At 34.4% G+C, this 24,485-nt stretch overlaps 1 protein-coding gene across 4 annotated transcripts in view; it reads right to left on the reverse strand.

The window, feature by feature from the left end:
* The window catches only part of WDR64 (WD repeat domain 64), a 165,728-nt gene extending 141,636 nt beyond the window's left edge, over window positions 1-24,092 (reverse strand). For all 4 annotated transcript variants that reach the window (XM_051993507.1, XM_051993510.1, XM_051993508.1 and 1 more), the window contains exons 1-3: window positions 23,737-24,092; window positions 17,106-17,236; window positions 21-123 (exon numbers count right to left, since the gene is read on the reverse strand). In XM_051993507.1, the coding sequence (XP_051849467.1) occupies window positions 21-123; window positions 17,106-17,236; window positions 23,737-23,881 (379 nt within the window). In that variant the 5' untranslated portion in view covers window positions 23,882-24,092. The remainder of the gene's footprint in view (window positions 1-20; window positions 124-17,105; window positions 17,237-23,736) is intronic.
* Between the last annotated feature and the right edge of the window lie 393 nt (window positions 24,093-24,485).

Genomic DNA, 24,485 nt, shown 5'->3' on the forward strand with positions numbered 1-24,485 from the left:
AGGAATATTAAAAATACTACCTGAAAGTGGAAATCTTTGTTTTCTGGAAATAAGAAAAACCAAATTTTCTTCATCAAGTTGAGAAGCAAGGGCATCTTCTTCTGATAGAAAATATCCAAATATCTAAAATTAAAATAATATTTGCATATTACACAATGATTTAAACATGCTCCATTTACTCAGTGATTATTTGTGATGATAGAATTTAAGTTCTAATTCATAAAAAGGGAAGGATCTTATTAATTCTATAATGTTACTTTTGGAAACAATTGGGGATTACAATATGATTGAACATAATCATTTGAAGTCATGTTTAGTTTATTATGAAGGAAAAGAAAGAGAAGCAATCACTCCATAATATTTTTCAGTTTCCAAGTTTACAGTGTTTCACACATCCACTAATACAGCTACCATCCTAGTTAAGACCAGCATCTCTTATTGCCTGAGCTGCTGCATTATTATTCTGCTTGGTCTTTCTTAAAGACTTTCCCTTTTCCAATTTGTTCTCCACACCGCTGTTATAGTGACATGTCTAAAGCTAAGGTGTGACCATGTCACTCCCCTGCTTAATTATTGGTGAAGTTATCAATTGATAAAACTATTCTAGAAAACAAATTGTATCCTGCTCAAATGTCAGTTAATCAATCTACATAGCCAACAAGCACCTACTAAGTGCCTGGAATTGTGCTAGATATTATAGATAGTAAAAAAAAAAAATGTCTTTCTCCTTGAGAAATTTACAATACAGCTAGGAGAGAGACTCTATTTACATACACAAGTATATGTAAGATATACAAATTAAATATAAGGTAACTATGAAGTCTCTTAATCATTTATTTAGTAATCACATTTATTACCTATGTGCCAAATATTTCATTTAATACCAGGAATAAGAAAAAAGGGGAAAGATCATTCCTTCACTATCTAATGGAAGAGACAATATACAAAAAAAGGCATGTACAAAAAGGGCTCAATCCAGGATAAATGACAAATTGTCAATATAGGTAAAACACTAGAATTAATAGGAATTTTGAAAGACTTCCTATAGAAGACAGAAATTAAGCAGCAGAGCAAGTTGAGATTGGGAATAACTTTCTACAGAAGTCCTATATGAGCTGAATTTTAAAGGCTTCCAGGAAGCAAAACTGTGGTGAGAATTCATTCCAGACATGGTGGAAAAAAGAATTTCCAAGAGACCCTTCTACTAGGCACAAGTGTTTAGAAGGACACAGATGAAAAGAAAGGTCCTGTAAACACTTAAATGTCCATAATAGCATTCTATGATAGTAAAAAACTGAAAAATGATTTCCATCTGTTAAAGACTGGATAAATTATGATAAATAAATGTAATGAAATAGTACCATACCAAAAGAAACTACGAATGTGAAGAATTCAGAGAACAATGGGATGATAAATGAGTTAATACAAAATGAAGTAAGCAGAACTAGGAAAAAATGACAATAATAATAATAATGATAATGATAACATAACAAGAATAACTAACATTTGAATAGAGTTTACTAATATGCCAGGACTCTGCAAATTATCTCATTTGATCCTTGCAACAACTTTGAGAGGTAGATGCAATAATCTTCATTTTAAAGATGAAGAAATTGGGGCCCAAAAAAATGCCTTACTCAGGGTACACAGCTAGTAAATGTCTAAGGCTGAATTTGATTATACCAATGTAAATGGAAAGAACAAAAAAATGAAATTGAAGAGATGAGAAAACACAATTTCTTTTCTTTACAGAAGCACAGACTTATGGATATGGAATGTTGGATAATCTCAGACATAGTCAATTGATTGGTTAATTTTGCTGAACTTTTTAAACTTTTTTTTTATTCATTAGTTTGAGGGAAGAGTTAGGGAGAGAAGGAGTCATTTGCAAATGAAGATGATATAAAGACAAAACATAGAAGTTCTAATTTTTTTCAAGTTCTATTGGTTCTCTATTGCCTCTAAAATCAAGTGCAATCTTCTATGTTTGCCATTTAAAACCCTTCACAACCCGAGTCTAGACTAATTTTTTAAGCTTATACTTTTTCCAAACATCATTTCTCTTCATGGTCTCTAACATCTAGCCAGATTGGCCTACTTGCTGTTTCTTAACCATAACTGAGTGACCTTTGGCAAGTCATTTAACACTATGGGCCTCAGGTTTTCTTTTGTCTACAAAATGAGGGAATTGCTCTAGCTAGCTTTTGAAGTCCCTTCTCATTCCAATCAATGACCCCATGAAATGACCTTGTATTTGCTTTGTCTTTCCATATTTATTTAGAAACATGTCTTATTATCCATATTTCCTTCTATTTTAATATCTTTCCAGATGATTTATTTGTTTGTTCTCTAGGATTTTTAACTTAATTTTTTTCCTCCTGAAATCTTAGTTTCCTTTTTTCTCTACTTTCCCTTCCTCTATGACTCATGAGGACACTAAAGCTGCCTTAACCTCTCCATGTAGAGGAATTCACTTTTTTGCTACTTCCAGCCTCTATGCCAAGATGCTTCTAAGGGGGAGAACTAGTATCAGTTTGATGCTAGTCCCCTTTCCTTCAGGTTTAGTACAGCTCTACACAAATATGCTGGTATCCTGAACTAGTTCCTTCTATCAAGGCACTGTTTTTCCCAGGCAGAGAGCACTGCCCTTTCTCCAGACAAAGCTTTTTTACTATTTGTTTCCTCTTTACTAGTGGTTAGGCAGAGTTAAGTTCTGCTACTTATTGTCACAGAATGATGGATTCTGGGAAGGAGCAAATACTGAAGAATTGGCAAAAAAAAAAAAAAAAGCTGTTTTTATTCTCTGTCAGAGTTTGGGGTCTGGTACAAATGGTGAAGGAGGGAGTTAGGCATTAATGTTTTCTGCTCTGAGTGCATAAGACTACTTTGTTCAGTTTCTTGCTATATTGGTCTACAGAGACCTTTGGGATTGCTTTTCTTCTAGCATATTGCTTTTCTTCCCAAGTTTGGGAGAATTTTTGAGAGTTAGTGAGAAATAGAGAAATTTTCCTATCTTCTCTTATTGGTCCTCTGACCTAGAAGCCAGTCTGAAATCTTTAATTGGTCTTCTTGATATTGACGTATTTATAATAGATATGGTTAGGCCTCACAAGAATTTATTAAGCACTCACAGTCATGTACATTTTGACCAATGGCTCTCTCCAACCTCCATCATCACCTTCACTTCTTTTTATGAATACAACTTAGTACAATACAAACACCTGGCCCAAACAAAACTAACAATAATTGTAAAATTGGGCAACCAGTTTAATTCATATTTTAGTCTGAATGTTTCTATTCCCATTTTTGGGGAGTATTTTCAGAATTCAACAAGGAAAAATGCTTTATTTATTCTTGTACTGATAAACTCCAATTTCCCAGGAAAAAAGTAAATTCTGCAAAATAATTCCCTACATTTAGATAGCAACTATATTAAAAAAAAATAGGACAATGTACAATCATCCAGTAAACCCATGCAGATTTCTCACTACATTTTTTCCCTTGGGACAATAACAGCAGTCCCAGGAAGTAAAAGGGAGCAGATGTGGGGAAAGAAGAGGAGTTATTAACTATGAATCTATAACTTAGTACACAGCAACCAGAATAATTAGAGCTAGAAAAACTTTAGGAATTTTACCCAATTCACTCATTTCACAAAAAAGGAAACTGAGACCTAGAAGAACACTCAGCTCCAAACCTTCTGACTCAAGATCACGTTATCATTCCACACTAACACCATAATGAACAAAACCCTAATTAGGACATAGCAATATGAGATTTTCCTGATCAGCTATTTAAAATCTTAATGATAATTTTGTTAAAGTGTTGCACTCAATATGCCAGCAAATTTGGAAAACTCATCTGTGACCACTGGATTAGAAAAGATCAGTCGACATCCCAATCCTAAAGAAAGGCAATGCCAAGGAATGTTCTAATTACCAAAAACGTGTGCTCATTTCAGTCCAGCAAAGCTGTACAGAAGATCCTGAAAGCTATTCCAGCAATATGTGAGTTACAAGATGACCAGATTGGTTTTCAGAGAAGCAGAGAAAACAGAGACCAAATTGCCAAAATTCAATGGATTATGGAGAGAGCAAGGGAATTACAGAAAAACATCTACTTCTGCTTCATTGACTATACGAAATGCTTTGACAGTGTGGAATACAAGAAAACGTGGCAAGTCCTCAAAGAGATAGGGGGACCAGATTATCTTGTCTTCTGAGGAACCTGTATGTAGGTCAAGAAGCAACAGTTAGAACCAAACATGACTTTTAAAATTGGAAAAGGAGTGCATTAAAGCTGTACATTGCCACCTTATTTAACTTATATGCAGAGAACATCAAGTGAAATGCCAGGCTGGATGAATAAAAAGTTGGAATTAGGGTTGTTGAGAGAAATATCGACAATCTCAGATAAGCTTTAGAAAAAAATAAAATAAGATTTGAGAAGCCTTTTGATGAGGGTAAAAGAGTAGAGTGTAAAAGATAGCTTGAAATTTAACAACAACAACAAAAAAACACTTAAGATCTTGGCAATTGGTCCCATTTCTTCCTGGAAAATTGAGGAACAGAAATGGAAGCAGTGTCAGATTTTATATTCTTGGGCTCAAAACTGCAGATGGAGACTGGAGCCATGAAATTAAAAGATTCTTCCCTCTTGGAAAGAAAACTAAGGCAAATCTAGACATCATACTAAAAAACAGAGATATCACCTTGCCGACAAAGTTCCATTTAGTCAAAACTATGTTTTTTTCCATTAGCAATATATGGTTGTAAGAGTTGGAATATAAAGAACAACAAAGAATTGACGCTTTCAAATTGTAGTACTAGAGAAGACTTTTGAGAGTCCCTTACACAGCAAGGAGGTCAAATTAGTCAATACTTAAAGAAATTAATTCAGCTATTCATTGGAAGATTAAATACTGGAACTGAAATTTAAATACTTTGGTCATATAATGAGGAGACAAGCAAGACTTATTGGGAAAGACCCTGATGTTGAGAAATATTGATGACAAAAAGAAAAGGGAACAGCAGAGAATGAGATGGATAGATAATAGCATGGAAACAATCAACACAAACTTGGATGGACTTCAAGAGTTGGTGGAGAACAGAAGAGACTTGGCATGCTGTAGTCCATTAAGTCACAAAAAGTCAGACATGGCCAAACAACAATAACAACGAGGGCTTCATTTTAGGTATCAATTTTCTTGGGGGGGAGGGTGATTGATATTTCCTCCTTTATGGTTCAGAAATAACCTGTCATCATCCCAGTCACTCAAATTTGCAACCTCAGTGCCATCCTCAAATTCTTTCTCATATTCATCCCAACATATTGAATCTGTTGTCATCTTGTCTTAACCCTCCCCACATCTAGTGCAATCCCTCATCCCTCCTGTCTGTAATAATGCAGTGTTCTTTCTACCTTAATATTTCACCTAATCCAATTCATCTTCCATTCAGCCGCCAGTGACTTTCCTCAAACACACATACATACACACTCTTCTCTCTCTCTCTCTCTCTCTCTCTCTCTCTCTCTCTCTTTCTCTCTCTCTCTTTCTCTCTCAATATATTTCAGTGATTCATTATTATCTCCAGCATCATATCACAATCTTCCATTTGCCTTTTAAATCTCTTTATAATCTATTTTTTAAAATTTCCTTATACTTCTCTACCCTAACCCCAAACTTATTAGCTTTCTTTATATTTCTTTTCCAGGACTAGCCATCTCCCAAGGACTTTTTGTCTTTTCACTCACTATTCTCCATGCCTAGAAATTATCTGCTTCTTCACTTCTGCCTCATGGCTGTCAGTCTTTCCAAAAAGTTCCATTTCAATCCTAATTAAGCAAAAGAATTTCTTGGAATTTTCATTGCCTTTCTTCTGACATACTTTTCATTATATTTCTCTCTGTGTGTATGTATATAATTTTATATTATATATGTATATATATTACATTTATTAAATATGTTATTACATATATTGTATTGTTATATATTTCTGTAATGGGCTGAGGTTTGAGTTGATGCACTGAGGTCCCAAGCACGTGAGGCTAAATAGTAATTGGACCATACTCTATTAATATATATGCTTGGAGAAAGAATGGCCCCCACCCACTCTTTGTGCAAGTCCTGATGTGTAGTATAGGAAATGACAATTTTGGTGGGTAGAGGCAGGGGGGTGGAAAAGGAAGCAGAAAGAGAGACTGCTGGCTGGCTTCTTGTCACAGCAGCTCGCATTGCTATTGCGACCACCCTTCACCTCCGATCCCCCTCTGCTAGCTGGCTTCCTGTCGCAGCTGCCCATATTACTATTGCAATCCTTCTTCGCCTCTACTAAGAATAAAGATTGAAGATTTTTCCCTTAACCTGAATTCCTGACTCCAGCTGATTTTAAATATGTGGTCATCACATATTTCCATATTTATTAGCATAGAATCTTCATTGGAATAAGAGCACCTTAAGGATAGAAACTGTATATTTGTCTGTGTTTGAAACTCCAGTGTCTGGCATATAATTTACACTTTAAAAAATTGTTGACTGACTCATATCATGCTTTCCCTGACCCATAGCAGGTAAGAAAATAGGATTTCCTGGTGGGAATGAAAAGGGAAGAGACAAAACATCTATTGAGATGCTCCTCCAACAAGCTATCACCTCTTGGGAGTTGTAGAGCATCATTTCAGAATCCAAAGAATAGCAGGGAATATGGGCTGATTCCTTCTGGAATATGAAAAAAAAAAATTCTCTCAACAGGTTGATTACCAAATATAAAGAAAGTTCATCTCCCAGGCATATAAATAAGTAATTAAGGAATGAGTCACAGTCTGGGAAGTGTTCTTTCACCCATAACTAGCTTCTATGTAAGGGGCATTTGGGGCAGGAGTTACTTCAAAAGGTCCAATCTAAGAAAGAAGGAAAGATACTTAGATCATGACTTCCTGTGATTGCCTTTGCTGCAAAGTTAATACTGCCAGACTTCTCAAACTTTCCTATACAGCATAATTTAAAGCCCACTGAAAAAAGAGCTATTGAGCATAAGGTCATTAGACAGGGAGGGCACTTCAGAAGAAATCAAAGTATTTGAGGGATCATAAGTATATTTAATAATTCCATGACTACAAAGGCAATAACTGAGGTAGAGGGAAAAAAATGGTAGCCACATATGGAACTTCTTGACAAAAGAGAGTCTTGGCGTCAAATCTCACTTCAGATACCTGGTGGTTGTTGTCCTTCATTCTCATAAAAAAAACAAAATGACATCAGTATGGGGTGTGTGTGTGTCAAGATACAGTATGGTTGGTCATAGGTACAGTGGCTGATCAGAATATTATAAAGTCAAAAGACTCTACCACAGATCCAGGCACAAATAATCCATATGAACAATCGGAGTAGCAATGGCATTAAATTTGCACCTCTTGCATTTCTTTTGAGCTATTACAATTCCACTTTGCTCAATGCCTTCTTTGACGAAGGCATGCATGTTGGGTGGTCCTGTGTCAGTGTTTCCTATATTTGACAATCAATCTTAAGGTTCTTCAGAGAGACCTTGAGACTGTCCTTATATTGCTTCTTCTGACCTCCATGTGAACACTACCTTTGTGTGAGTTCTCCATAAAGTAGTATCTTAGGCAAATAAATATTTGGCATTTGAGCAATGTGGCCAACCCAATCAGAGCTGTGCTCTCTGCAGTAGAATTTGAACACTTGGCAATTCAGCTTGAGAAAAGAGCTCAGTCTCTTGTACCTTATTTTTCAGAATTCTTCCTAAGACAATTCAAATGAAAGCAATTCAGTTTCCTGGTGGGGCACTGGTATACTGCCCAGGTCTCCCAGGCATGTGTGAGGTCAACACAAAGATTCTGTGAACTTTCAGTCTGGTAGGTATCCTAATACCCTTTTCTCTCTTATACTTTTCTTTGGAGCCTTCCAGACACTGAGCTAATTGGAAATATAAGGTTGATACCTCTTCATCTATGTATATATCTCTGGAAAACATCCTGCACCAAGGTAAGTAAACTTTTGTCTGTAGCATTCAGTATTTCTCTATTTTCTATAACTAGTGGTTTCACATATGGATGGCCTAATGCTGGCTGAAGGAGAACCTCTGTTTTCTTGGTGTTGATTTCTAGGCAAAATTAGCACAAGCAACAGAGATTCAATCCACTTTGTGATCTCTCAGCCTTAAAGACTGCATTGAATGCATAATTATATGCAAACAAAACATCGAGGCAGAAATTCTTCCTCCATCTTAGTATTGGCTTTAGCCTTTCCAAGTTAGATAATTTACCATCAGTGTGATAGCTGACCTTGACACTATTTTTCATCTTCACAGAAGGTGTCTAACAACATTAGTTATGGTGCACTGGCAAAAATCACTTAGTTTTTCAGTCTCTGTCATCTAGTTGCTAATGTGCATTTCCAAAACAAATTATCCTATATTGACCAAGTATATTAAATATATACTTACATATGAGAGACAGTGTGTTATAGAGGCTGGAAAGCCTGCCCTGAAATAAGGAAGACCTACCTCTGATATGTATTAGCAACTAATGGGATGCACATTAACAGGTAGATGATAGAGACTTTGAAGAACTAAGGGCTTTTTGCCTCTGCATCACAGATAATGTTGTCAGACATCTTTGATTTGGATACCTATTTTATATACCATTACATCCAGGGTTATATAAAAATTTGTTGGGAAAAAAGGGGTTTGAGTGGCAAAAGTTTGAGAAGCCCTGCTTAAGCAACTTGGGAAAACTATATGGTATAGAAAAAACATGCATCTACTTTGGTAGAGTTTCTTCATCTGGGAATTTCTTATACAAATGAGATCAGAGATCCAGTTTCTATGTTCCTCCCATCTTTACATATGCATGTTGTTCCCCACACTTTTAAAATGTAAGCTTTTTGAGGAAAGGAACTGTTTCATTTTTGTCTTTGTATTCTCTCGATGCATATCAAAAATGTATGGTACATAATCATTACTTTGAAAATAGTTGTTGATCAATCTGTAACACAGTAACACATTCTATATATAACACTGGACCTGGAAGCAACAAGATTTGAGATCAAATTCAGCCTCAAGACACTTATTTGCTGTGTTATCCTGGACTAGTTATTTGCATATCCCAGCAAATAACCATTAGCCTCAAAATACTAATAATATGTACTTCCCAAGGTTGTTTAGCTCAAAAGAAATAATAATTATAAAACATTTACCACAGTATCTGACACATAGTAGGTGCTATATAAATGTTAGCTTGAATTATTATTAATCATTCGGAGGAAACAATTTCACAGTGATGTTTTAAAGTTTAAAAATGAAATATTTGTAAAGTGCTTTGTAAACCTTAAAGCACTAAATAAATACTAGCTGTTATAATTGTATTGCCAGATAGTTTGTTGCTGGCCAAATAGCAACAACACAAGAGCAGCAGGGGACATTTAGTTTGAATCTCACCTCTGCTATTTACCACTCCTGTCACCTTGAACAAGTCCATTAGCCTATCTAGATTTCAGTTCTTTATAAAAATATGGGACTAGATAATCTCACAAGTTCTTGCTAGCTCTAAATCTTATGATATAGTTAGACCATGGGAAGTTAGAGACCTTTCCCTCTAAGTAAATAGCTTTGTTTCATTGTTCCTCCATTCTTTCCTGCTTTGCCAAGGGAGAGCCAAAGGAGTTTAGAATAAAAAAAATTGGAGAAATCTGGAACCTGAAAACTCTGGCAATTTTTTTTGAAAGGGCAGTCCCAAAAGGAGACACTAATAAGGTATAACTATTAGAAATAATCTGGAAGGTAGGCAGGGGTCTTCACACTTTTTAAATAGAGGGCCACTCACTGTTCCTCAGACTGTTGGAGGCAAGACTATAGTAAAAACAAAAACTTTGTTTTGTGGGCCTTTAAATAAAGAAACTTCATAGCCCTGGTTGGGGGTGGGGAGGGGGCGGTTAAAACATCCTCAGCTGTCACATCTGGCCCGTGGGACATAGTTTGAGGACCCCTGCATAGGGGATGGCCTTCCCAAATCAGAGTGAAATCTCAGAGACTAGAGAACAAGAATTTTAGAACAAAAAGATTTAGCCTAAAAGTACTGTTCTAGATAGTTTATTAAGAATGCTTTGTTGTGGTTTAGTCATTTTAGTATTATCTGACTTCATAGTCCCATTTGGGCTTTAACTCTGTTCTAAAGAGTTAAGCAAAAAAGTTTTTGTAGAAACAAAACCAATGCAGCCAAAATTAGAAGGAAAACAGAAAATAGGAGGATTTTTACAATAAGTTTCTCTGATATATACTTCATTTTTCAAATACCTAATTGAGTCAAATTTATAAAAATATGAGTCATTATTCAAATGATCCAATTGATAAATAGTTAAAGGATCTGAACAAGTAGTTTTCAGAAAAAGAAATCAAAACTATCAATAATCATATGCAAAAAATTAGAGAAAAGCAAATTAAAACAACTCTAAGGTTACCATTGCATACCTATCATATTGACCAACACGGCAGAAAAATAAAATAACAAATGTTGGAAGGGATGTGGGAAAATTAGGACTTTGAAGCATTGTTGATTATGTTGTGACCAGATCCAAGCATTATAGAAAGTAATTTGGATTTTTGTCTTAAAGACTATAAAATTTCACATGCCTTTTGACCTGGCAATAGAATTACTAGGTCAGATTCCAAAAAGAGGTGGGGGGAAGGAAAAGCCTATGGGTACAAAAATATTGATACCAGTTCTTTTATGGTGGCAAAGAATTGGAAATAGTGGGGATGTCTATTAATGGGGTAATGGCTGAATAAGTTGTGCTTTATGATGGTGAAAGAATGCTCTTATGCTATAAGGAATGACAAATAAGATACTTTCTGAAAAACTTGGAAAGACCACGTGATGCAAAGTGAGCAAAACCAAGAGATGCATATCATGCATAATAACAGCAATATTGTCGTAAGATTTATGATGAATAATACTATCCACCCCCTCCACAGGAAGAACTGACAAAATCTAAATATAGATCTAAGTATACTATTTTTGTTTTATTTTGTTTTATTTTTTTTGTCTGTGTATTTTTCACAACATGACTAATATGTATTACATGATTTATAGGTATAAAGCCCATATAAAATTGTTTGCCTTCTCAATGAGGGACAGGAGAAGGAGTGAGAGAATTTATAACTTAAAATTTTCAAAAATGAATACCAAAAATAGTTTTTTTCATGTAATTGAAGAAAATATAATTTTAAAAGGAAAAAAGACAAGTATCTGGGGCAAGTAATCCAGAGTTGATAGTGGAAAGCTTCCTATACAAGATTTTCAAAAACATAAAGATAAATTACTCCTTGAAGAAAAGACCCAGAAAGAATTTCTCTCTCCCTTCATTTCATCCCTTTCTTTCCCATTCTCTTCTTCCCCTAGCCTGAGATTTTGCTGGTCCGTGCTGTGAAGTATAAGGGCTATTATGTTTAAATGATAAATATCAGATAATATTGTTGTTGTTTTGAAAAATCTGTAACAATGGGAAAGCTTTGTTTTGTTTTTTTAAACTCCAGGTTTAGATTGACCCAGTTGGCAGACTGGTGACATACCCTATAAGACCCCTTCCAAGAATAATAGTTTTAAAAATATAACTGAAAGAAATGCTACATTTTAGTTAGAAGGTAGTGAAAACAAAAAAAATGTAATTGTCCCCTTCCCAATCCATTCTGTATGCTGTAGGGGAGGGTATGGTTTGTGGACTCCAGGTTCAGCACTTCTAGGCTAGATGAAGGTCTCATTCTAGTTCTTAATTTTCTATCAAATATCTCTGTTTATTAGTCTAAAATGGTCATTTATCAATTAACTGTTCATCATTTTTTTGGTATGCTTTGTGAATACATCTGGGTCTGTATTTTCACCAGGAGCCATAGGGCTCATTCAGAGTTGTTTTCATATCAAGAGAAGTTGCAATAACACCAATTAAATCTGGTCAAGCCTTCTATGAAATCTTCCAGTGATACTAAAAGCAATTTGAGTGTCTCCTCATAGTGATATTGCTAACCCCAGAGATTAGTTCATGATGACAGCATCTATATGTTCATGACTAAGAACTCAGAATCCCAGGAAAATACATTAGTAAGGTAGGAGAGATTTAGTCTGACTAAGTTAATGGAAAATTTGTAGCTGAGAAAATCATGTATATCTTGGAAAGTTTACAGTAAATCTAAGGCTGGAGTACTTTGGTTGTCTCAGCTAACATTTTCTTAAAACATGAAACATCATTTAAAACAAAACAAAACAAAACCACCTTTAAGTGAGAATCGACATTTTTAGCAAAGCAGAATTAGTCATTCATTGGTCATAATTAATCATCTTTGACTCACAGTGTTATTAATGGTATTCCAAGATTCCCTTTCTACTACTAGCATCCGTCCTAGTACATTTACATTCTTATTTTTGACATGAAAATCTTAATAAAATTCTATGTGAAAACTAAGCCATGGCCCCTTGTGAGCTTTTAAAACTCATATGAATACACCTTTGAAACTTGTCCATGCCAGCATATTTTTACAAAAATTTTAGGACCTCAAGCTAAAAGATAGATCCCAAAATTTAGGAATCCAAGAGTTTAATGGCAATTCACAAATTACTATAATGTGGAGGACCATAAAGACTTAGAATTGTTATTGCATAATTTCATGGGGCTTTTTTGGTTTGTTTTTCTGGTCACATTAATGGTACATTGTTTACTTAAGGGACCACATAATAGATCCTGATGCAAACCAAATCAGCTACATTAGAGAGGAAAGAACACTGGGTTTAAAGTCAGAAGCTCTAGGTTTGATGATAAATCCTGGCACTTAGTTAGCTCCATGACTGTGGGACTGAGGACAAACCATATAAACTCAGTCCTCACAAGTAAAATGAAAATAATGGTGCTTGAATTACCTACTTTGCAGGGTTATTGTGAGAAAAGCAGTTCATAAATAGTAAAATACTATATAAATGTGTTAATAAATTAAGATCCCTTCTTTCTTCATTTACCATTATCATGAAAATAATTTTACAAAGTAGTAAAATCAGATTTACAAAGTGGGATTGTCCTCACTGCAACCTTGAGTAGATAATAATTATAATCTCCATTTTATAGTGAAATTAAGATTCATTATTTACTCATGTTACAATTAGTATGTTTTCAAGTAGATATTATAGACATTCTGAGTTCAATTAGTGCTCATGAACCTTCCAGTTAAACATATTTATTGCCTATAAAGCCATAATCTGAATATCTCAAAAGCATTGATTCTTTGTTCTCAAAGACTATTCCAATGGAGTCCAATATCTACAAGGAAGACACTAAGCACTGGCCTACTGATAAATTATGTACTAATCTTCCAGAATTAGACTTGCTAAAGGCCAAAAAGTTTGGCTGCAAAATTTTCTTTGATTGTTGACTACTGTAATCCACATTGGTGAGAGGATTTTGTCTCTTCATGTGATCATAAACTCCTTAAGGGCAGGGACTTCTTGTTTTTGTTTTTTGTTTGTTTGTTTTGTTTTGTTTTACTTTGTTTTTTGTATCCCCTAGGTTAGCACAATGCCTGGAACATAGTAACTAAATGGATGAGTACTCACATTTGTGGAATCACAGACATTTGAACCTGACTTATCATGCTAAGTCTTTTAATAAATATTTTTTGATGGATAGATTGATTGAAAGACAATAAAATGAACAAATCAGTCATATCACAGTCTACATTACTTTTCTATATCCAAATAAGCACTGTTGTTTCTTATTTAAAATTATCTGTTTTCCATTATGCAAATCTGGATGTTCTGTCCAGAAAATACTCTGGGAAACTTTGCCCTAATAACAAAGAAAATTAAATTTTATTTAATAGCACTTTGACCTTGTGTTCAATAAGTTCTAGAAAGGAGTAGAGAAGGAGTGAGAGAAAGGTATTTTGGGTGTCCATGGTATATTAATCCTGCTCTTCTACCTATTAGTGGATAGAAACTGCTGTACCTCATTCTTTTCTATCTTTCACTCCTACAATCTACTCCCATTTCTTATTATCCTTAATACGTCAACAAGTTTTTATTGATTGATTATGTGTGCTAGGACCTAGAGATAGAAATACAAAGAATGAAATAATCTGTACTTGAAAGGAGTTTCTAACCTAATGGAGTGTTAGGGACAATAAGTATATATAAAAATACACACAGCATAAGAATAAAGTTAATAATTATATCCATATACATATCATTATGTAAATAGTAAAATACAAGGTAGTTGGGGAGAGAAAGCTCTGAAAAGGCTTCATACAGAAGATGATTTCTGAATTACATCTTAAGGCTAACCTGAAGCAGTGGATCACCATGGTGACATGATCAAAATAGGAAATGGAGAAGACCTTTGTTCAGGATTAAGATAAAGCAAAACCTTTTGGCATGGCATCCTTTTCTCCAGAAGCAAGCCCCAGGTTAGAATCAGCATCAGGAATAAGATCAGAGAAATAATGTCATGAATAAGGTCAGTATTGGAGCAATCAGAACTAGATTTTTCTAATTCTATTTTATCTTGAGAATCTCATCTGGAGTTGACATAACCAAATAATTTATTATGAAATTTAGAATTAGAAGTGATTTTCGTTTAAAGTTCTCTACCTAACCTCCTTAATACTGTGAGAATGAGAAATCAGGGCCCAGAGAGGTAAAGAAATAGATTTTCCAGTGAAGAATGGTAACATTGGGATTCAAAGCCCAGTAAAACCTGCTCTTTCAGCTATATCACATTGTCTTTGAAAGTTTTGTCTTTGGAAAAATATTAGATCCATTACTTAGAAGACCAGTTATGAAAGACTACAACCACTCTTCTTCCTCATCTCAGTATCCTTCTTATGGGACTAAATTTCTTGTAAAGACCATCTGTTTAATGGAAGCCAGATGAATCATCCTGGCATATTGTAATGACACATATATGAAACCTGATGAGTCATGCAATTTTGTAGAAAACACAAGTCTTAGCAATTAACTCACATTGCATATAGATTTCCAGAATTCTAGGTTAGTGCTAGTATAATGCAAATATGGAATTTTACCCTAAATGACAAAGATCCATATTATTTCAACATAATATCACTCTCCTAATTTCTAAGCTATTGCTTCAACCTTTGAAGTTAACTGATTAGCGTTCAGAAGGCCCTGGAATGATTGTTGAATTGTCATCTGTATGACAGTTAGTCTGAAGATTGGTCTGTACAATAATTAGTATTTATGTGTCTTTTTTTTTTACTCTTGATGTTCATTTGAAACAATTTGTTAAGATTTTTAAATTGTTTAAAAAAAATTTTCCCTTATACCGTAATATCCTTGGTCATGAGGAATCTTGGCACTTTGAATGAGTTTTGGGGCAGTTGGTCTTCTAGATCTATTTCCTGAACATTGAGATTGTTCTATCTCTTCCTTTCCCCTAAAATTTTTCTTCTTCTTCTTTCTTTTTTTTTCTCAGAATAGGGAAAATCTGGGTCTGAATCCCAAAGAGATCATAAAAGAAGGAAAAGAATCCACATATGTAATAAATGTTTGAAGCAACTCTTTTTGTAGTAGCAAGGAACTGGAAATCAAGTGGATGTCCATCAACTGGGAAATGTCTGAATAAGTTATGGTTTATGAATGTTATGGAATCATTAAGAAATGATGAGCAGGCTGATTTTAGAAAAAGCCTGGAAAGGCTTACATTAACTGTTGCTGAGTAAAGTGAGCAGAACCAAGAGAACATTGTACACAGTCACAAAAGGATTATGTGATGATCAGTTATGATAGACTTAGCTCTTCTAAGCAAAGTAGTGAACCAAGAAAATTCCAACAGATTTGAGATGGAAAATGCCATCCCCATCTAGAGACACAACTATGGAGACTGAATGTAGATCAAAGTATACTATTTCCCCCCCCCATTATTTTCTTTTGTTTGTTTGCTTTTTTCTTTCTCATGTTTTTTTTTTTTTTTCCCTTTTGGTCTGATTTTTTTTCTTGTACAATATAACAAATATGGGACTATATTTAAAAGGATTGTGTGTGTGTATATATATATATATAAAATATATTATATCAGATTGCTTACTGTCTTGGGAAGGGAGAGATAAGGAAGGGAGGAAGAAAATAGGATCATGCAAAAAGATGGGCATTTTTTTCCTATCACAATGACCCCAATGTTTTAAATTCTAGGTCAAATAGCCACTCTGAATTTATTATTAATATTATTTTTATTTTTAACCAAACCTGTGATTTCATTGGATATAGCATTCTTGATCAGAAAACTCTCTCTACTCATGCAAATTGGCAACTACTCTGCAATTTGTATTGATGGACATAACATCACACCATTAGTAAATGTGATACCCAACATTAGTAGACCAGCTCTCTACCAACTTAGACCAATTAGGACTCAAAAACTATGAATGAGTTGGGCTGAAACTCATGAAAACCATGAAGTAATAGAGAGAAATTATTTCTAACCTATTCCAAACTACTAGAAGTGACTTATAGAAATGTACCTTCTGTGAATGAAACTCAAAGACTGTTTCTGTTCTGAAGTATCAGAGAGATTGTTTGAAGAGCCCCTGTCTCTTGTACTCATGGGATACTTGTTTTCATGGTATAATAGAGAAGTGACTGGCATATAAATAATGGCAAGAAAACATTGGATTGACTAATTTTGTGAGTGTATTTGATATGTATTAAAATGTTATTTATTATTAATAATATAAATAAGTGGCATTTTGCCTACCCTTTTTGGCTATGAAGCAAAAATCCTGTCCCAAGATTTCAGAGCTATAATAATGCCTCTACTCACTTTGCATTCTAGTATTTTTCCTCTGAGTATATTTTACTCTGTAAATATCTTGCATGTAAATAATTATTTGCAAAGTGTCTTCTCCATTAGAATGAGTTCCTTGAGGGCAAGGATCATGTTTTAGCATTTCTTCAAATTCTCAGCATTTAGAATAGTGTTTGACAAATTGCATGCATCTTGTCATAGTTTAAACAATGTGTAATCAGCATGTAATCCCATATTGAAGAAGTTGATTTAGAGATTTTGTGGAACCAATATCAAAATTTCCTACCTCACACCAGTCCACCGATGCATCTGGGTTGTTGCTGAGTTTCCTGTAAAAGCTTTTCACATCTTGGCTTTTTATTTCTGGACCAAATAGTTCCAATACTGAATCATAGAACTTCTCATAATCGATAGTGTCTGCATTGAAACAAAGAATTATAGATGCAGTTACCAAATATGGAAGGTCTTTTTTTTTAAGATCTTAGAATTACAATTGGAAAAACTATCAAGAGCTATTGAGTTCAATTCCCTTATTTGTAAATAAGGAAACTGAGGGTCAGAGAGCTTATGTCACATATGCAGGAACACATACTTTATAAAGTATCAGAAGTAGAATTTCAACCCAGGCCTTTCTAAGTCCTATATCAACCCAATATCTACTGTGTCACATTGTTCATTTCAATATGTATCACCCTGTTTCTTTTAGTTTCCATTTGTAAGAAGCAATTATTCTGGTTCAAAAAATTCTTTCCTTTTGGACCTGATTAGGTATTCAGTTAGAATATTCCAGAGTAGGGTAGCAAATGTTCAAATTAAATGTTCTAGCACCTCCACCAAAGAGTCTCTCTCAACTAAAATAGGAAGGACTTTTTCCCCCCAGCATGACTCCTCAAAGGGTAATACCACACTTGGTTTCTCCCTTGTAACATGAATAATTTCACCTATTGATAAAGGACTACCTGCTGTAATAGTCTATAAGAATTCATTTAGAGAAATTTCTTTATCAGGACAAATTTTTTTTATATCATGTAATCACATAAGATCTCTTACTGTCACTTGGAATTCTCTGCTGCCAAACTTAGCAATAAATGAATTCAGACTAATATGCTAAATGACATAATGACTCAGTTTTAGACTTTTAAAACCTTCAAAGATTTCGTAATTCAGTTGTATTTTATTCGTTGTGATCCCATTTGGGTTTTTTTTGGCAAAGTCCTTGAAATGATTTGCCATTTCCTTCTCCAGCTTATTTTGCAGATGAGTAAATTGAGGTAAATAAAAATTAAATGACTTGCCTGGGATCATACATGAAGTAACTGTCTAAGACTAAATTTGAAGTTGGATCCTGCTGACTTCAGGCCCAGCATTCCAAACACTACACCACCTACTTATTATATGCGTAAACCACGTCAATGAACAATATGAGAGGTGCTTATATTTCATACTTATCAAAAGTCTATAAATCCAAATATGGATGATATATATCTATATATATCTATATATGTATATATATAATATGCATATTACATATATGATGATTTCTATTATCGTGTGTCATTGACAAGGAGATTAAAAAGTATTGAATCCAAGATCAATCCTTGTAGATTACTTGTGAATAACTTCAGACAAATTCATTTTAAAAAGTTACTTTTCAAATGTCATTTTGATTTTGATCATGGTGTTGGATTGCTGTTAACATTCTAAAACCACTTATTAAAAGACTGAGTTGTAAACATTTATAAAGAATATTATTAATTACTATTAGTCAACATGGGCTCATTGAGATAAAATCATCCCTTTTGTCTTTTTGATAATAGAATTACTAGATTGTAAGTTACAAAGTTACTTAGGCCATAGATCTACCACCTATATGCTATGGATTTAAAGGCATCCTTAAGATGTTGAAAGGAGTTTTCAGATACAAATATGAATCCACAAATAATCAAACAACTCTTTTAAGCTGAAATAACCTGTTAAATATATGTGCATTACTACTATCAAAAAAATTTACTTTCCAGAATCAACCTAATGCAGTAGAGAGAGAGTACTGGCCTTGGATTCAGGAACATATGGGTCCACTATTTCTGATACTTATTAACTGTATAGATATAGGACAAAAGTTATTGGGTCACTCTGAACCTTATTTTCTACATCTACAAAAATGAAAACTATAATAATAATAATAATAAATACCATTACCTGCAGTACTTACCTCCAAGACATTTTATAAGATTAAATGAAATAATTTAAGTAAAGCCCTTTGCAAGCATTACAATGCTATATAAAAATATCAATTATTGCTCAATTGTGGCTGTACATTTGGAAATTTATTGAACAAAAAACTGTATATGATTGATTCAAGAAATTGATTAAAGTCAAAGAATGTTACATTTATCATTTCCCCTAAGTCTTTCAAGTTATGTCATTTTGACACAGCAAAAGATTAATTTAGCAAGACTCAATCTTTCCTAAACTAAGTTAACTATTAACCAGTGTCTCATTTCTTTTCAAAGAAGATAAGAAATTTGAAATGTAACTTTCAGAATTCAATTTTCTGATACAGTGTTTATAAAATCATAACATTTGTCCAATCCTCTTATTTTAAGAAATGAGGAAGCTGAGATCTGGATATCACACAGTCTATAATGCAAATAGCTAAACATAATTTTTCCATTAAACCATTTATCCTCAATGTTAAGTCAACACATTAGGAAAGCCTGAATTTTTACTGGTAGACAGTTACAGCAGAGCCAAAATATTCTCACAGAGGTGTTGTAGACAATGATTGACCAAGCCAGCTCTTTGATGTTAACTGTTCTAGCAATATTTCCACTACTCCCCTTTCATTTCTGCATTTGTCATTACTACCTTTGATCTTGGGATGCTAACAGTAGCTTTGTATATAAGTCTTCCCTGTATATCAAATCATAGTATGTGATATAGTTCAGGGGAAAGGATGCAGAGAGCAGCTAGGTGCATAGAGTTCTGGACCTGAAGACAGAAATACTCATCTTCCTCTGTTCAAATCTGTCCTCAGATACTTATAGCTTTGTGACACTGAGCAAATCACTTAACCTTAAGGAATTTGCTTCAATTCCTTATCTGTAAAATGAACTGGAGGAAATAAACCATTCCAGCATTTTTGCCAAGAAAACTCCAAAATGGAGTCACAAAGAATTGGATGTGACTCAACAACACATAATATTGATTCACTTTAACCTTTCTGCAGGACTTGGGCTGGGGAGCATACTTACCAACCACCTTCTCAGAAAAACTGAGAATTAGAAAGCATTTCAGTGATGATCTAACCCAAATCAGTGAAAGGAATTTCCACTGTAACAAATCCATTTAGTAGTTATCTGTCCTCCATCTGAATATCTCCAAGGAGAAAGAAGCTATCCCCTCTGGAGATGTCTATTCCCCTTTTGGATATTTCTGATTGTTAGGAAGTTTTTTCTCACCTCCAGCCGAAATTGGTCTCTTGATTACTTAAACCTAATGTTTCTCCTGATTTAGTGCTCTGGGACTAATTCCCCCTCTACATAATAGACCTCTTAGATCACAGATAGCAATTCATGCCACTATCCCCCAAGTATTCTCTTTTCCAGATTAAATACCCCTAATTCCTTCAAAAGACCCTCTTAAAGAAAGCCTGAAAGCCCTTCACCTAACATGTCACACATACTGACCCTTTGAGGTCCCAGCTGTCTTCTTCTGGACACTCTCAATTTATCAAAACTCTTTTTAACTGTAGTGCCCAGAACTAAGCACAATATTTCAAGCTTGACAAGAACAGCGAGACTATTACCTCCTTGTTCCAGGAATCTATGCTTCTCTTAATTCACCTCCCCCCAAAATTGAATTTTCTTATTTATCACACTGCTGGACACATATTAAACTATCAATTCCAGACCTTTTTTTTTTAACTTTTTTATTTTATTAAAAATAGAATTTTTTTTAAAAAAGAAAAATATCAAAGGAAAACAAAACAAGACAAAACAGAACATTGTTATATGCCTAGCATATGGTTCCCTCCATCAGGGAGGATTCCAAACATAACCATAAATTACCAGTTCAAAAAAGGATATACAATAGTAGAAGAAATTATATTCTTTTTTTCTCCCCTGAGATAATTGGGGTTAAGTGACTTGCCCAGGGTCACACAGCTAGGAAGTGTTGAGTGTCTGAGACCATATTTGAACTCAGGTCCTCCTGACTTTAAGGCTGGTGCTCTGTCCATTGCATCACCTAGCTGTCCCCAAGAAATTATATTCTTAAGTGTCCATCTTTTCCTTACTTCATTAAAAGTTGTTCTTATGATCTCTATTACATACTTTTAAATTTTTATTCTTTTGTCTCCCTTTCATGACCCCCTCACCTTCCCCAAGAAGGCTATAATTAAGTAAAAATATATTTATATATACATGTATTGATACACACACACACACACACACACACACACACACACACAAAAACACATTCCGCTCCTTGATTTACCTTGGTGTTACTTAATCTCCCTCCATCCATGGTTCCAATCCCTCCTTTGTCATCTTCTCCTACCTTTTGCTTCTCTCTTGGTCCATCCCTTCCTCCTTATTTTATAGATTTTGGAAAGTGCTATACTCTTCATAGTATTTTCGTAGTGTTGCTTTATTTAACTCATTCTGAATGTGAGGAGGTTTTCAGAACTACAAACCTCCCCACTCTAATGCCTCTGCATCTATTTTTCCTCTCTACTTCATCTATTTAACATAATTACTATTTTTATCTTAACTCTGTCTCAATCTTTCTTTGCTGATGTCAATATTAAACATATGGCACACATTGCCACGTAAAAACATAAAACAATTTGTTCATGTTAAGTTCCTTGAAAAACCAATTTGATATTAGTTCTTATATATTAAATTTTTTATTGAATTTGGGTTTGGGCAAAAGTTCTGAAAATCTGCAAGTTCATTGAGTGTCCTTTTTTTTTCATTCACTATTATAGATAATTTTGCAGAAGATGATATTTTTAGCCCCAGGCCTAGATCTTTTGATTCCAGGACCTGCCATCTTTTATGGTGGCTGCTGCTAAGTCCTGTACAATTCTAATTCTAACTCTAGTATATTTGAATTTTTTTTCTTGTTTCTTGCAAGATTTTCTCTTTGGTCTGGGGGTTTTGAAATTTGACCTATAAGTTTTCCACAAAGGAAAAACTTTCTCTGAGATGGTGATCAGTGGATTTCTTCTATTTCTACTTTCCCCACATATTCTATCAATCATTCCAGAACAATTTTCTTGGATTATTTCTTGCATTATTGTGTAAAGGTTCTTTTTCTTGGTCATAGCTTTCAGGTAGTCCAATTATTCTTATATTTTTCTTCATCTGTTCTCCAGACCTATTGTTTTTCTTATGTCTCATATACTGTACTATTTTTTTATTCTTTATATTGTTTTGTTATTTCTTGGTCTCTTACAACCTCAATGGCTTCATCTTGCCCAATTCTAATTTTCAAAAAGTGTTTTTATCTTTAAGACATTTTCTAGTTGGTTAACTTTTCTTTCAAAATTTTGTTTTTCTTGGATAGTTTTTATTTTTATTTTTTTTAGCTTTTCTGAAATGTTTCTCATTTGATCTTTTAAAATTCTTTTTTGAGTTCTATAAATTCTCTCTGGGCAGGGAGCTATTTAACATTACTCTTTGGAGCAGAAGCTTTTTATACTTCAGTGTCCTCCTCTGAAGATGAACCTCAGTCTTCCCTATTCCCACAATAAATTTCTATGGTTGGGGTCTTCTTTGCTGGTTCATTTTTTAAATGAAAATTATTAGTGTAAGCACCTCTAATTGTGAGGTGGAGGAGGATGGTGCTCTAGCTTCACTTCAACTCTTCCCTCTGACCTGGAACCCCAAATCAAGAGCTTCACCCTCCTGTAAGTGCCAGCAGCCAGCAGTGTCCTTGCCCCCTGCCTGTGAGCTCAATGGATGTGCTGGTTCCTTCTCACCTAGGGCCGAGATATTTATCCCATTTATCAAAGAATTAATTCAGAAGACAATAATAATTACTTACATGGCTCTTTAAAGTTTGCAAAGCACCTTATAGACATCATTCTGATTCAATCATCATAGCAACTATGTGAGTTAGGTTCAAATATCACCCCCATACTATGCGTAGGTTAAAGAAAGTAATTAACTAGTCTGCAATCCACAAAGTCATTGGTGGAATTTGAACCCAAACCTTGATTCCAAATTTAACATTCCATCCTTTATGCCATGTGGCCTCACATGTTCCTAAGTATTACCAGAGTAAATTTCATGGAAGTTAGCCCTCATATAAAATAAAAATTCCTATTGTTGTGTTGTATTAGTCCTGTCTAGTTCTTACTGACACCATTTAGGGTTTTCTTGGCAAAGATATTAGAGCAATTTGCCATTTCCTTCTCTAGTTCATTTTGCAGATGAGAAACTGAGGCAGACGCTACTAATAAGTGTTTAAGATTGGATTTGAACTCAGGGAGATGAGTCTTACTTCAGGTCTACCACTATGCACTGCACCATATGGCTGTATAATGTTATTAAAGAAGGAACGTAACCTCAGCAAAAAAAATTAGTCTTAGTATATTTAGTTCACTATTTGTAGAGAATTTAGAAAATTCACAAAAGGAAAGGGAATGAGTGATAAAGCTGTGATTATATTAACCATGTTCCTGAGTCTAACCCTAAATTCAGAAGAGAATAATGTAAACTTGATTGAAAAGTTTCTCGCCTGTTTCTTATTTTTCCCCAAAGGAGAATTTGAAAAGTAATATTGTAACTTTAAACACTGACATGTGACAGAGCATTGGAACTCTCCCTACTCCTAAATTCTACATAGATTAGTCAGCCTGATTTTTTTTTTTTGGATTCTTGAGGAGGTTTTGACATTTCTGAACTTACCTTCATTTTTGACATATAAACCGAGTCTTTCTTCTTTTTTCTGGATCGCTGTTAATTCCACTAACTTCTCAAATTCCTTCAAAGCTGCTGTGAAATTGCTAGTTTCAGTTGTACTGCTGAGCTTCCTTTCTTCAGGATTCTCCATGGGGACATATGGGGGCTTTATTTCTAGATGGAAATGATGACACTAATCGGATGAACTGAAAATCCCTCCCTGTTGTAAAGGTGTCCCTCCTGATGTCTCAGTTTTTGCTCTAAAGTTCATTCCTTTGATCTTAAAATTCCATGCTGTAGAATGGGAACAGGATGTGCTGCTAGGATGTTAGCAGGAAAGATGACTTTGGATTCACCAGGCCTACATCCTGGCTATCCCTTCAGGGAAAGCCCTGACCTCATAATGTTCCCTGAATACTCTTCACAAAGTCCTCATTACATCATAATGTATGCTAGTTTCTTCATTTAACACTAGAAGAACATTAGTGAGATTTCGCTTCCTATGTGTATATTGAGTGTCGGGGATATTAAGTAAAGAGTGGGTAGGGGGATACATTTAAATGCTGTGAATTCAGACAGCATTATACTTGTTTGTTTCCTTGCCTAAAATAGCCCCCTGAGCTCCTATTCTTCTTCATACTTCAAAAAACAAAGGAGAGTATGTCTGGTACTTTCTCTTGAAGCTGCACTGGATAGAATAAATGGAATTGTAGACTATTTGTTAGAGATAAAAGAAAAAATTTAGTAGCATTGGT

This window comes from Antechinus flavipes, chromosome 4 (genome assembly GCF_016432865.1).
Source record: "Antechinus flavipes isolate AdamAnt ecotype Samford, QLD, Australia chromosome 4, AdamAnt_v2, whole genome shotgun sequence".
NCBI classification, from domain to species: domain Eukaryota; kingdom Metazoa; phylum Chordata; class Mammalia; order Dasyuromorphia; family Dasyuridae; genus Antechinus; species Antechinus flavipes.